Source organism: Copidosoma floridanum, unplaced genomic scaffold (assembly GCF_036245765.1).
Source record: "Copidosoma floridanum isolate Cflo_tuat_1 unplaced genomic scaffold, Cflo_Japanese_pri ptg000004l, whole genome shotgun sequence".
Classification (NCBI taxonomy): Eukaryota; Metazoa; Arthropoda; class Insecta; order Hymenoptera; family Encyrtidae; genus Copidosoma; species Copidosoma floridanum.
The window spans coordinates 20,827,446-20,843,807 of NW_028321881.1; the positions used below are offsets into that span (position 1 = coordinate 20,827,446).

The window sequence follows — 16,362 nt, forward strand, 5'->3', positions numbered from 1 at the left end:
CTTCTGAGCCATGCACTCATGTACTTAAAGAATACAGCTCTAAAACAGGATGCGATACAGTTCTCCTCGTAATATTGAATTTTCTAGATCACGATGGTACAAAATGTAACCACAAGTTACAACTCAAGATGATCCGCAATTACTAAAGCTTGACACTAATCAAGCTTGGAAATACTCCAGTCCCCTCAATTTAGTAAAAAGCGGTATTTATTCATATAATGACATAGAAAAATTAAAAACCTTTTTTGTCCTACCTTCTAAACGCGGAGCAATATTGAATCAAGTAGCTACAAGTATAACAGAAAAAACAAAACTCGCACAGCAATTTTCACTGTTACATATCTTTGATCAAAACACTTTACAAACACTCGCTGAAAACGCTTGGAACAAAATGTAGCAAAAATTCATTTGTTTCGGTTCAGCAAGCGTCACTTTTATTACAATAATAATAATTTTTAGGAACATTTAATCCATTCTAGACACATTTATTCACGGACACGCTCCACACAGCATTTACGGATGCTCAATTCACATTTTCGGAGGAATCTAGAACTCACTTGCAAATCTGCTACTGCATCTGGCCTGATTGTCAACTAACAGCGAAAATTCAGGCAACGGAGGAAATGCCACTGCAGCAAACCCACCAAGTTACCAGCAAATACCAGTGAAGCAACTCACGAAAACAATATGTATATTGACTTATATACTTATATACTATACATAAACTATAGACTTATACCCTATAAGGTATTTTCACTTGTGACGTCATTCCAAGATGGCGCGATCACTGGGTTTTTTTTTCAAATTTGCACCAAATGTGCAAAACCAGCTGTGAAATTCACGAGGATGTCCCAACTAATGATAATGCGTTTAAAAACTTCAGGTTTTAATAAGCTATCGAATGAACACTAAACTTTTTACATCTTCACTTGGTAAGCAATACAAAAAAATGAATGAAATTATCGCGGGCATAAAGTTGATTAGAAAAACATTTTATTTTTTGTGCTTACCATGATCCAGTTATAACGAATTTGAAATATAGTCAATAGCGATTCCCGATGCATTAGAGGAAATTTTTCGTTTGTTTGCCAAAAGTGTAGTTTTAATGAAAATCAGTACAGAAAAAAAAGTACTGCAATCAGGCGGATTGTACCCGTCTAGTATACATATATATGGTTGCAAGCCTCCTCGCCTCCGCGATAATAACAAAGTCTCATAACCTCTGACGAGCTGTCAAAATTGAAAAGACAACAACATTTCGCAGATTTATCGTGACAACCACTTACACAACAACTTATATTCATGTTTTTGCCACACACTGCTTCAATTTTGACAGCTCGTCAGAGGTTATGGGACTTTGTTATGATCGCGGAGGCGAGGAGGCTTGCAACCATATATATGTATACTAGACGGGTACAATCCGCCTGATTGCAGTACTTTTTTTTCTGTACTGATTTTCATTAAAACTACACTTTTGGCAAACAAACGAAAAATTTCCTCTAATGCATCGGGAATCGCTATTGACTATATTTCAAATTCGTTATAACTGGATCATGGTAAGCACAAAAAATAAAATGTTTTTCTAATCAACTTTATGCCCGCGATAATTTCATTCATTTTTTTGTATTGCTTACCAAGTGAAGATGTAAAAAGTTTAGTGTTCATTCGATAGCTTATTAAAACCTGAAGTTTTTAAACGCATTATCATTAGTTGGGACATCCTCGTGAATTTCACAGCTGGTTTTGCACATTTGGTGCAAATTTGAAAAAAAAACCCAGTGATCGCGCCATCTTGGAATGACGTCACAAGTGAAAATACCTTATAATAGATGAACCCCGGATTTTATCTTTAGCTGCTCATACTACGAACGCAGAAACAGCACTTAAAAAGTATTTTTTAACGTGGAACAAAAAATAAATAAATCTTTAACTCTAAGACAAAAGTAAGATATTTTTAACCAATTAATTTATATCAATGATGCAATAATTTCGACAAAACAACATAGAAATGAACCGACAACAAATTACTCTCATGGAAATTATCGTGTACTACAATTATATACAACAGCTCGTATAATAACACAACGCGATAACCCAGAAATAACACAAACTCCCCTGGAGCGCAGAAAAACTAGCAATAACTTATTTCATAAAAGGACTTAAAGCCCCAGTAGGTCGCTACATGTGCCCACCCGCATACTATGCTACTCTCAGAGAGTAGTATCAAGACGCCGAACGAGTTGACAATTACTTACGAGATCTGAAAAATCTTAAACTGCAGCTATACTTGTTTAACTATGTAATACGAAAAAAAGAAAAATAATTTCCCTCTTCTCACTTAGAATATCTTTACTTCGTTTTCAGACATCAGAAATGTTGTTCAGTTATATTATATTTACAATTGTGATCATTACAACTGCTCAGATAATATCCAAATTTCATTAATCAAATATTAACCCAGGAATCACTTTTGAACGAATACAAGATATGAAAATAATAAACGAATATTAATCTATGATACCTCACATCAACACTAGGCATTTGAAAAGTACTCACTACAACCTAATATATATATCTTCCTATATTATATAGTCGTAAGAGTTAGAGCGAGGTTTTGCTCCCCCCGCTCCCCTCCACCCACCGCTCCCCCAAGCTCCCCCTCAGCTCCCCCCCAAATAAGGTAGTTATTCTTTCATTTTCTTGCATTTTTTAAGTAATCCTACTTTTTTGCTAGCTCCCCCGACCCCCCCCCAGCTACCCTCCCGACTCCCTCCCAGCTTCCCCATACATAATGTAAATATATTCGTAAAGCCTTATAAATGAACTGTTACAAGCGGTCTAATTTTCACACATAATTTTATTTGACCATAACAAAAAATTTTGTTACAATTATCTTACTTACGATGTTCATTTTTATTACATACTCTCAAATGTCTTTTTGGGTGCTCTGCTCTTACATAACCTTTTCCACAATTTTAACAAATATTTTTTTAACGTTTTTTTCATGACTTTTTAAATGTCTCTGTAAGTGATAATTTCTTTTGAAACTTTTTTCGCATTTAATACACTTAAAATTTTTTTCAATGTTTTGGCATTCCTTTGTGTGACGCAAATAGTTTTTCTTGTCTAATATTATAATGCTACACAATACAAATAGAAAAAATTTTTTTTGTGAATTTTTTCGTCCGATGATCGACATTCTTAATTTGAAAATTTTAAGTTACATCTGTCACACTGATAAAATTTTGCATTCATGATGGTGTATCTGAAAACATATTACAAAAAACGGATTGCTTATGATTACATAAATCTGGGTATTAGACGGTATTAAAATTTGCTTTTTTGATGAAAGATAAAATTTGCAAGAAAGTATAAAAATAGTAATGAACTATAGAATAGTTTTTTTGTTACTCTAAAATTTCATTCCAAACAATATTTTTAATTTCAAATTTGTTTTCTGATTCAATTTGGATAAAAATTTTTTTTGGGTTTCTACATCTAGACAATGCAACATATAATTGCCCATGAGAAAATAATGGTTTTCTAAGGTATACTCCTAAGGCATCAAAACTTCGACCTTGAGATTTATTGATAATCATAAAAAAAGCTAAGGTCAATGGAAATTGTTTTTTGTACAATATAAATGGTAGCGAAGAAGAATTGTTTGTTTGTAGTGTTATTCTTGGAATAAAGACTTTATTTCCTTTTTTTTCACCTGTGATTATTTCAGCTTCGATGTTGTATTCACATAATTTTGTAATTCGTAATCTTGTACCATTGCAAATTCCTTCAGATATGTTTAAGTTTCGTATCAACATACAAAAAAAGCGTTAATTTTCGAATTCAATTCATGTGGAGGAAGACCTTCTTTAATACTATTTAAATATTATGTAGGAAAATTAAAATAAATATTATCGTCTCATTTATCTACTCCTTTGTGAGTTGCTTTATCAATACTATAGTACGTTACTAATGTTCCTACCATAATATTTCAAATTTTTTTGTTCAAAAAATGAGTGTATTCATTGTAACATGTTAATATAGCTTTACTTATGAAAGAATCTTCATCATTATTAAAAATTTTAGAACATACATCATTTGTTTTCCATGTCTGAGGAATTATAAAAGTTTTAATTTTGCCTTCTCCTATATCCAGTAGCAATGAAGAAAATTTTTCGTCAATTGAAGGTATATTATTTTTTAAATGAAAAATATTAAATAAAGGCCAAAAATTGGAAAATTTTATGGTTTCTTGAACAATAGTAATTTTGCTTCCGTTTTTAACTATTGGGAGAATTTGACGAAAGTCTCCACCTAAAGTTATTATTTTGTTTCCAAAAGGTTTATTACTACTAGATAAATCTTTTAAAGTCCCATCAACGATTTCTAACGCTTTTTTTGGCATCATAAAAGCTTCATCCCAAATAATTACTTCTACATAACGTAATTTTTGTTTATCTGGCTCAAACTGGAAGAATGCACTTTCTATAGTGCTTAAGTCTAAAGGAAGTCTGAAAGTTCTCAAAGTGGTCATTCCCTTTGGGAGCAGAATAGAAGCAATACCTGTCCAAGCCATTGTAAGAATTTTTTTTAATTGATATGTAATAATAAACTAATGTTTTGTATAGAAAAGTTTTTCCAGATCCACCAGGACCATCGATGAAAAAAATTTTTTTTTCAAATTTTATTATTTCTTGAAAAATTCGACGTTGATCATGACTGAGTTGTGAAAACCTTTCATGAAATTTATGTTTACAAAATATTTTTTCATCATTGTCAGTATTGATATTTTTTTTTATCGTTTCTGTTGGTTCTGGTAAACTGAAATCTTTATATGACATATTTTTAGAATTAAAAATTTCGTTTGGATGTAAAAGATCTTGATTTTGATGATTTTTACAATCTTCAATGAAAAATTTTTGGTATTTGTTCCAAATAATATTACCAAAAAAATTTTCAGACATAATAAACCATGCGCAAAATTTTCGTAGTTGAAAAGGCAGCATAACGTTACATGCTTCTTCAAAAATTATATCGTTTTGAAAATCGTGTTCTACTAATCCCATAGAAACAAATAAACTAATTTTTACAAACATAAACTTTAAGTAACAATTAATATAATTCGGATTTTTTTCCATACTTCGTAAATCCAATTTGCAATTACGGGGGTTGGTGCGCAGAGTGCGCAGGGGGCATATATATTTATAAGAGCTTAGAAATATCTATTGACACGTACAGGATAGACAGCTCATTTAAAAAAGAGAGCCACTAGAAGAAATAATGAAGCTCACCAACAAAAAGTCAAGGGGCACATCTTTCTGTTTATATTAACTTTACCACTTTTATTTGAAATTAGCAGCTTGTTCTTCATATTTCCTTAAAAGCAGACCAGTAATTATTCCCCAACGTCGAAAATTCATTCCCGAGTGTTTTCGAAAAATGCCATAGTCTTCCGAATTCTGTAAAATATACTTCACCATATTATTTTCATACTAACAATTAATTTTATCATTTTTTTAAGCTTTAAAAAATATTAATACAAACCTTATTTTGAAAAAATTACACTTATGACACAATAAAAGGGGGGGTTGGCACGCGTTACGCGCAGGGGGACGGAGCCCCACTAGTATATATATATGGCTTACCGTTTTTTCCAGACACTAACAACCATGTTTTACTATTTTTGACATTTTTTTTAGGCATTAAAGGAAAATTTTTTTTTTTCGATTTTATAACAATCGATTGATTTTATTAAACTCTCTATAATAAATTTTTTTCGAGTTAGTCTGAATTTCTTGAAAAATTACCGACAGTTCAGATAATTCGATCCCACTAAAGGTAAAGCTTTACCCGTAAGTATACTGAAAAAAGATTTGAACCAATATTCTTCAAAATTTTTTAAACATTCATGTTCAACAATATTCGAACTGCATTTCATTGAATACAGAAGTCCTACAACTCTAACTGGGAAGTATCTGACTTCGAAGCAGCACTGACTACGATACTCCGAAGCTCGAAGCGCTCTAGCTCATCGGTGGGCGTCCCAGATGCCGAACGTTTGAACTGTAGAAGTTCAAGATTTTTCGAACACTCTCTGTTTTTCCTTCGAACATAGTTGAGTATATTCGCTAAGCGCAGTAATCTCAAAGAGCGCCACCTGCACGGCAAGAAGGATGCAATGCTGGATAACACGATTACGTCGCCCGTTGGGCTGCAAACTTTGTTAATTATTTTTTGTAGTTTCAATACATTTTTGATACTTAAAGTATTGATTTTCAGTGTCAAGAATTTGTTTTGAATAGATTACAACTATTATTTTATAGTTAAAAATAATAAATAATGTAACAAAAAATTGTTTTTTGTTTGATACCAACTCTTAAAACTTAAAATTCACACTTTAAGTACCATAATGCGTTTAAAATTACAAAAAACCATTAACAAAGTTTACTGCCCATAACAGGCTATGTAATCATGTTATCCAGCATCGCCTCTTTCTTGCCGTGCAAGTGGTGCTGTTTTTGATTACTGTACACAGCGAATAGATGCGTGTGCTGCAGTGTATATACGTATGTCGTGTGTAAAAGTATACTTTTTATTTTACCTTTATATGTATACATACACACACGCACACGCACACACACACACACAATTTGGATATTTGTATGCATAATATGCATTGTAAATACGTAAATCAAACGTATTTGAAGGAAGACTGAGAGCCTTCGAAAAACTTTAAACTTCCACAGTTCGAACGTTCAGCATCTGGGACGCCCACTGTCAAGCTATCCATCACCGTCAATCCTTCTTTCAGTGTATTTAAATCAGTAAGAGTTTTGGTAGTATGCCTGGAATGACAAAACATATGTACACATGTTTAAGTTTCACGATTTTTCTAACTCTTGAAAGACACCACACTTTCAATTAGAATTTTTTCCACATTAGGTATCTCAATATAGTTAAAGATACTCCTGATGTGTTTAAAAAAATAAAGTTTTATTTGAGTACTGATAAGTTTAAAATATTTATTTCTTAAAAAATACAACCAATTAAAGTTTAGGCTTCAAACTCAAGAAAACAGTTGTAACAGAGTTATTTAATGTTATCGATATGTTCAAGTAAATATAACAGCTTTATAATCCTATACATATAATAATCACCTATTATATAACAAATAGAAGCACAGAAATTGATATTTCAAATAAGAAATCAAGCCCAAGCTCAACAAGATGGATTGAGAATTCAAGGCAAAAAGTAAAAAATTAGATGCAAGACTAATAACGTGTAATCTAATTTTTCATTTTTCTTGTTCATAATACAATGAATTTTGTTAAATTAATTCTCTACTTATTCTTTAGGAAGTAAGAATTCTGCGTTTACTGTTTTTCTTCCACGTTAATTTTCCTTAGATGATGCTATATAACATTTGGAAAAAAAAAACAAAAAAAAAAAAAAAACAAAAAAAAGTTCAGCACATAAGTAAATCGAGAAAGAATATGCAAAGTCTAATTTCGAAGAGATTAACGTTAAATTAGAGAAGAAAATAGAAAAATCATATCACACCTCATTAATCTGAAATCTAATTTGTCATTTATCACCTTGAATTCTCTATCAATCTCACCAAGTTTAAGCTTGATTTATGCTTTGAAATATCAAGAACATGCACATATTCTTCTTTTTTCGATAAAATAGCTAGTCATGAAAAAAAAGTGGTTTAAAGCTATAAAATTAAATTGACCTTATAGATAAGGCAGGCAACTTCAATTATGTCTGAATTACCTTCAACCAATATGCATAATAGTATAATTTTTACTGTGACAGAGCTTCAATTAAAATATTTTTTTTAATTTTTCAGTTAATTTTTTATAAAAACATTCAAACTGGACGATTTTCAGTGAGAGTATTATACTTAAGCCAGTCATATTTTTGCGCACTCCATAAGTATTGTTGGGGATGTCTTTTCAGACCGAATTTAACAAAAAAACTCTGTTTTATCTCGCCAAAACCTCTGCAAAAACGCCCAGAGTATTAGTTTCATCTTTAGCCACTTCAATTACTTTTGTACATACCCTTCTGATCAGTCCAATAAATTTGTAGAATAACTTTTTCAAGTTCTAAAAAACAACTTTGATTAAGAAAAATTTGTCGAACTATAATGTCCTCACATATCTTCTTTTGTTAAGGCTTATAAGTTTCTTAGTCTGTGCAGTATCAATTTGTTATTAATTGTTTGATAATTATAGTGTTATAAATTACTAATAATTTATAAGCTTTTTGTACTGATATTAAAATTGTAACAATAAGGTTCAATTACGGTCTTATTATCCTGAAAAATAAATACCAGATCAAACATTTTTTAATAAGAACAATATGATTTTTTTTCTACAAGCTAGTTTTTTTTTTCTTCTAAACATTTAGGGATTTTTTAATATACATACCTTTGTCTCGGAGTTCCTTAATATTTAAAAAAATTTCTTTCCCATTTTAGTCTCTATTAAACTTAGTTTTAAAAAATTGGTTAAACCTCATAGTTTTTCGTACACCTTTGAAGTTATCAAATGATCTTCTTTATTAAATTATTCGCCCAATCATTCTTACAATAGTTAGTTCTATATTTATGTCTACTTCATTTACAAAAAGCTCATAGCACTTAATCTAAACTTACACAAAATAGGATACATATTACGAGATCAAGCACGCAGAAAACCATAGTTCACATGTTTGGCACGTTCAGTTGAAATTTTAAGTCTAAATAAAAACATAAGATTTAAGATGCATTTACTTTTGCTACCTAGGTGTGCAATATTGTGAAAATATATTTATTGGAGAATCGGAACTTAACTTTAGTAGTATTAGAAAAAATTTTGAATGAATTATTAAAAGAACATATACACAATTTTTCATAAATAATCGTAGCGTGTGAAACTTATATTTTTACTTTGTAAGCAAATGTGTAGTACAATGATGCTATTTCAACAAGAGGTAAATATTTTCGTAAATTATGTTGACATTCTGAAATAATTATTGACTCTTAATATAGTTGCAACTCATTTCAAAAAGTATTGAATTCCATAGAACTTTGTGATAATATTATTAAATGCGTACATTGATGTACACATATTTTATGCAAAACTCTTTATCAAATTACTGTATTAACTAGTGTACATTACAAGAACCTCGGATACTTATAATTATTTACCATCTTTTACTTATTCAAATTAAAATTTAAAAAAATCTGAAATAAATAAAAAATCTTAAAAACAATGTATAAAATTTAATGTTTTCAAACTTAAGAATTATTTTTATCTTGTAGAAAAATCTGATGGACTTAAATCTTTTAGTAGAAGTTGTACGGTTAAAGGATTAATTAAAATATAAATAATCTAAGATTGAAAGTCATAAAAAAAATCATCACGAAATAATAATTCTAATAACAAAAACAAATTCCATTTCCGACCGACTATAACTCTGTCCCGGTCATGACTCTTAAATATTTCAGACAGTGCCTCGTTCATTGCGTCATCGTTACTATAAAATGAATATGCGACTCGCGTCTAACTCGCAGTTTTGAATTTAGTATAGTTTCGGGAACATCTAGAGACAAAAAAGTATAACAATGGTATGTCCTTAAAATGTTTGTTACAATGTATAAGATGTACATATTACAGGATAACATTGATCAATCATAAATGTGATGTACTATTACTTGATTATAACTAAATAATCCGATAAATCATTTTTTTCAGGCTGACTTGTCTTCTAAAGATCTTGAGAGTAAGTACATTTTTTGTCTTCTTATACTCATTTATTTAATTTTAGTTTGATTATTGCTATTCATAAAGTATCTATTGCTATAATGTTAGACAACAAAAAAGTAAAACATTTTTCAATACAAACTGGAGCTTTATGTACAATGAAAATAAGTTGAATGTTCGAAAAAAATTCCAAACAGTAATAGCTTATATAAATAACAAAATAACGTAAGATCTATTAAATAATCATCTTGTACCTGCATTTCCATAATGCCCTCATTTTGTAGCTTTGATTTCATTACAAGCTAAATGAATAATGTATACATAGACAAAAAGTATAACATGTAATTTTAAAATTAGTATACCAGTCACAGTTTACTGACCTTAATATGAATATTGAAAAATTTAGTGGAAGATGAGAAATGTCATTATAGTTCCTTCAAACTTTTACTTTATATAGTGGACCAATGTTTCGTAGTAGTTTTAATCACCTTTATCAGTTTTCAGTGAAACTAAATACATAATTAGTTTTTTTTTTCGGCATTTCAATTTTATTTTTTTTTCTGATCTCCCATTTATTAAGGAACAATAAAATTAATTTGTCAGTGTAATATATTATATATTAGGTATTAAAAAGTTTTTTCGTATTTTTTGAATAGAAATTTCCATTTAATGCACGATGTACGTTTGCAATATGTGACATGTAAAATATGTTTACGAATTTTTCTGATTCACTGATTGACCAATAATTTTATTTTGAAAAATACTGAAAATAATTTTACAGAGCTGCAAGGTTACCAAGGAAAAGCAATTAGATAATTTAAATATTTATTATCGTTAAAAATGAGTTCCGTTTTTCAAGTAATGTTCTATTCTTCAAGTTCTTCATAAACATTTTCTATTAATTTCTTACTATTAGCACCTTATGCAACAAAATAAGATATGTGAGAAAATGAAAGTAATATTTTACTGTTAGAAATATATTTGTCTGCGAGACATGGAAACTAATAAAATAAATGTGACCCAGTACATTAATTCTTTTGTATTAATGAGCCTAAAAGATGCTAAAAATAAGTTTTTTTGGTCCCATCTTCTCTCAAATTAAAGATTCATTGTTTCCATTAGAAGAAAAATAAAGATGATGCAAACCACCTTTTAATATCTTTACTTAAGTCTTCATTAAATTTTTATTTAAAAATTCTATGCAACAGAAAACATTAATATGACCTCAATTATTCCATAGTTCTAATTAATCTTACGATTTGTCTTTTTAGTCGTTAAGATCTTGTATCTACTAACTTATTTCGGCTAATTACTGAAATCTCGAATAAGAACTTTGCTCAATGACTTCTTTTATTTATACTTGCGTTTGTAATAAAAAGAAGACTAAAACATAGTATAGCTAAACATATTTTGACTTTTCTATCAAGAAAAATACTTTCAATGTTAATAAGTTATATTTTAGCCATTAGTCAGCAAAAAGCTTGTTGGAAAAAGTTGAACATGATTTGACAATAAATAAATTTAGAAAAATAAAATATAAACAATTTATTAATAGTAAAAGCTTATTTTTATGGTTCCCAAATATAGTATTTTCTTGGAAAACCTTACACAAAAATGTATGCGATTGCCACTAAGATATTTTAAGACTAAGAGAGCGTGTAGGAGGCATGCCTAAAAGAGGAGCGGTACCACGATAAATGTATTCTTAGATTTCCTTAAAAATTCTCATATTTAAATTTATATCACGAAATTGTGCTATGGTACAACTCTATGAACAAAATGATGTCACTTGCGAAGGAATATACAATAAATACGTATATCTACTACTTTCTGTTGATTTCCAGTCAAAAAAGGATTTTACTTCATGAATGTTGTTTAATGCTTTTTATTTTTTTTACTTTGACACACTATTGCAAATACTGTTTCTTTTCCATAAAAACTTTAATAATTTATTGAATTGCTACATTAAGTGAGTACTAGCTCATCAAAGCTAAAATAAAAATTTTTTTTTTTGACTGGTCAAAATTTTTATCTGTGAAACAAGCTATGTATAAACTGTTTATAATAGTGCAATCTTCTTGCAAGTCATTTTTGCACAGAAATTTATTAGTAAAGTTTTAAAATCTAAAGTTGGAAACTTAAGAGGATAAAAATTTGTGAAAAATGTCAATAATTCTGGTTTACTTAATTTTTAATATTTTTTTGTATAACTTATACATGCGTTGGCAAAATTTTTAATAAAAATATTAAGTAGAAAACTTTATGTAATAAATTTTATAAAAATGGATTCTGTCGTATAGGCTTGACATATTTAAACAGCAAAAGATGCCATTTTTTACGTACATTCAGCGTATGTGGATAAATCATCTATTCAAATTTTGATTCATACTTGATATTATTAGTTTATGATAATATTCTACAGAATACTAGTCTGCTCAGAATTGGATAAGCATTCTTTCGTTATTGTAGTTTTCTGTTGTAAGTGTTTTTTCTTGCAAATAAGTACAGAAAAATAAAGCTTGTCGTAAGACCTTGTGTTGCAGTTTTTAGTTTTCATGCTTCGTAAATCGGAAAATCATTCAATGAAAAAAGCTGAAAAAATTTTTAATGTTTACAAACTGTCTATGAAATATTTATAGATTTTGTAAACAAGACTTGAAAAAAATCATTTACAGTATTTTGTTTGGGAAAAAATATATACTTTCTCATATTATAAACAAAAGTCAACAAATTCTATAGAATTTAAGAATTTGACGATTTAATTAAACGATAATGAACATTTACACCTCGTTTTTTAGCTACTAAAGTTCAATACCATACGAGAGTTAAGCTTAACTACTACGTATAAAAATGTATACATCAGTATACCTATAGAGTAAATATGTGAAAGCAACATGGAGCTTTTACACTACCCAAGCAATCTTTCAAAAACAGTGACATGGTAAGATTCTATGAATGTACAGGAAAATAAGAGCTGAGAAATTTATGTTATTGTTAATACGAACAGTTTTAAAGCATATCCAAGCATCGATGATCAATTTTACGGTTTTAATATTAACAATGTTAATTTCAATATTAGATTTATCTTTATGTAAACCATAAATAAAGGTTTTTAAGGACGATCGGTAGAGATAGCGGGGGGGGGGAACCACTTTCGGGGCAAGGGGGAAGTAGCGATGAGTGAAGACTTGGCATCGCCGCATGGGTCACCAATGTGTGAGTGTTCATGTACACACATATATACACACATCAGGTGTTGTGCACACTGCAGTGTCTGCACTGTCTGCTCGTCTGCTGCGTCAGTTACGGCAGCGTATGTGTATATTTGGAACGCATTCGTGCTAAAAATGTAAGTAATTGATTTTTATTCGTTATAACAATGTAATGAAAATCAGTAAATAATTAAAAAGACTTGTGACAGATGTAGGTACATACAATTATATTCGCAGCTCTCATTCGTAGAGTAGATTTTAACGTAATTGTTAATAAATTTATGGAAGGTGACGCTAGTTTAAGATCGTTTTTATTAAATGAACAAAATCCTTTTATCAAAAAAAAAGCTAATGTACTCGTACATAAAATTCTTGAATTTTTATGTGACTTGAAAAGTCTCATTGAAAGTGATATGTTAAATAATTAGGACAGACTCTAGTCTCTGCGATTACTACAAGCATGTGATTTTGTTATCTTGTGTAAAAAATTGTATTTTATAAAAATTAAAAATTAAAAATTTTGTTAAGAAAAATAAGTATGTGTTATTTTAATACATTGTTTTGTTATGGGTACGGGTGAAACCTATGTAAATACACTCACACTCATATATAAGCTTATGTTTTATACAGAAATACATAAATATCTACCATAATATTCAAATATTTACTGATTTACGTCCTGGAATATTTTGAATCTCCCGCTTCTTGCGACGTTGCCCTTGCGTTTTTGTCGAACTATTATTTAATTTTTTTATTTATAAACTAATTAGACGATCGTCGCGAAACTTTGTGTACATATACTTAATAACATTATCTGTGAAGTATAAAAAAATTGGAGACATTCATCAAGCCAATTTTTTAAAAACTGAGTTTTTATAAGTTTCCCCATAAGCGATCGTGTTAAAATGACTGAACTTTGAAATTCAATATCTTGGAAACGAAACAGACAAACCTCTCGAAATTTTAACAGCTTCATTGTAACAACAATAAGAACGTCTGGTTAAAATTTCAAAAAGATTCATCACAGGGTTCTATCTCTACCGAACGTCCTTAAGTAGAAAACAAAATTTTAGCAGTAACTAGATCAAGTTTTATAAGTATGTTACTGATAAGATTAAAAATAGAGAAAGCCTTGGCAATCACACTTCTATTCACTCAAATTACTCATTTATTGTAAAGCTAAAACGTTTAAATCACAAAAAATATCTCTTAATTTAAGTTAGTACATAGTTTTTAAACATTTAATTGTCCATGACAAGCCAACATTCAAATAAAAATTTACTTTGATTATTAAATAATTTAACAATTGAGATTATAAACAATTAATTAACATCCTCGAATTACAGTTTCTCCAGTTTCAATTTTCATGAACAGATCTATGAGTATACCTCCCCCATAGAGCCATTGTCTTTACAATTTGTCTGCTTCGTATTGATCCTAATTGAGACGATTTTTCTCTATACGCTAGGTAATTATCTTTGGCGCGAACTAGTAACGCCATCTCCTGGATTTTTCATTTGAATAGCGGTGTCGTCGAAACGTATGTGTCATAGCAAAGCCAATAGAAAATAACGTTTTTTATTTGTAAATTAAAAATAAAATATAAATTTTAGAGATAAAAATATGGTTGTTATTTTAAAATCAGGTATTCAAAAAGTAGAAACCAACGTTTTTCGCGAAGAAAGCCTCTCCAAAGATCGTAAACTTGCTGACAGTTTTCGTATGTTAGTAACACTTTAGAGAAAATTTGAGACGATCAGACTCGTTGTTTGAAAGGACGGATTTGAAAAGAAACCCCTGGAGCTGCAAGCGAAAAGTCGAATACTAATGATTGTAACGTTTAAATAGAGGTATACAAAACTAGGTTATATAAATATTTTGTTTACATAAATTTTTTTTGTCAAAAAAATAAAAAATTGTTTGTACAATTTTTCTCATAAACGTATAAAGTATGTCTTAATAGTTGTTTCAATAAGCATTTAATTTTACATTATCATACTTTGCTAGCTACATGAAGACCGGACTAAAAAAAATTCTTTATGCAATTGTAAAGCAGGATTGAGTCTGTAAAAACATTTAGCAGCAATATGCATTAGGGTAAATTTAGAAAGTAGTCATTCAAAAACTAGAGAGCCAATGATTTAGAATAGGCCATCAGATCAACAATTACAGCAATATTAGAAAGGCTGTAAATTAAAAAACCTGTTTGAAAAGAGAAATTCTTGTTTTTAAATTTGTATAACCAACAACACACAACAGTAACGATCTTTTATCTGATCTTTTTGTTTTGTTGTAAAACATTGCATCCATCGATATTTTAAAGCTGTAACAACAGCAGAATTATTTGTGATGCAAACGACAGACTTTTCTCTTTGGCACTTTTTTTCACGAGGAATAGCGGAAACAGTGTACGAAACAATAGTACATTCAAATAGTTAAAACTAGATTTTTCTCCTTAAAATCTGTAGTCCCCCTACCTAAGCTTCTACTTTTGTATAAAAAATACATTCTTTACTTTATTACCGAAATACCTAATTTATTACCAAACTTAAAAATAAAACGGTCTATTTAGCGTGGCTATGCATAAGCGTACTCGCTTGTGCAACACCGCATTTCAAATTGACTTCCAACAGCTGGCATTGTCAGCGCTGGTTACCCAGCGTATTCTACGCTTGCTAACTAAATCGTCTTACACAAAGTTTTTAATTAGTGTACACAGTCTTTATTAGGTATTTTTCAACATGTATCACATATTAAGTAGTAACGGGAACCTCAGTAAAAAATTTTTGGCCTCAAAGAGCAGGTTTAATAATAGCTACAATAATAAATAATGACAGCTATAATTATCTATAACATCGTTATAAGCATTGGTAAAAAATAAGTATAACTTACTTTTTTGATAAAAATTTTTTTCTTTTGCCAATAATACTTTAGCAACCCAGATTTATGTTATAATATTTCTTTTGATTTCCAACGGTAAAGATACCTGTAATTTATAGATATTTTTTACACAAAGTAGCAGCTACATTATAGGTAGTTGTAGCTTTTATTATTTTTTATTCATGGCTAAAAATTGCACATTATTTCTATGAGGCTCTTTTACAGTCAAGCTTGAATCAGATGGCGCCAGGGCACGTCGCGGCTGTCATGGCCGTCGCACTTACACAACGTCAAATTTACAGTTGTGTATTGTGTCCGTGAGCCTATCTGTGTGATGAGCAAAGCAGAAGACATAACCTTTGTAAATGATTGCTGTTGTTTGCATTTACGTTTAAAGATAGTAGGAAAAATGAAGTGCAGTGTAATATCCTGCGATAAGAAAGTGAAATGTAAATTTCCTTCTGATAGTGTGATAAAAAAAAGTGGCTCGAAGCAATTGGGAGACCAATCATTAGTAA

At 29.8% G+C, this 16,362-nt stretch overlaps 1 protein-coding gene across 1 annotated transcript in view; it reads left to right on the forward strand.

Annotated features, from left to right (window-relative positions):
* Window positions 1-9,547: 9,547 nt before the first annotated feature.
* Window positions 9,548-16,362, forward strand: part of LOC106645715 (myosin alkali light chain 1) — a 90,906-nt gene continuing 84,091 nt past the window's right edge. The window contains exons 1-2 of the mRNA XM_089597681.1: window positions 9,548-9,616; window positions 9,744-9,771. Of these exons, the coding sequence (XP_089453807.1) occupies window positions 9,614-9,616; window positions 9,744-9,771 (31 nt within the window). The 5' untranslated portion in view covers window positions 9,548-9,613. The remainder of the gene's footprint in view (window positions 9,617-9,743; window positions 9,772-16,362) is intronic.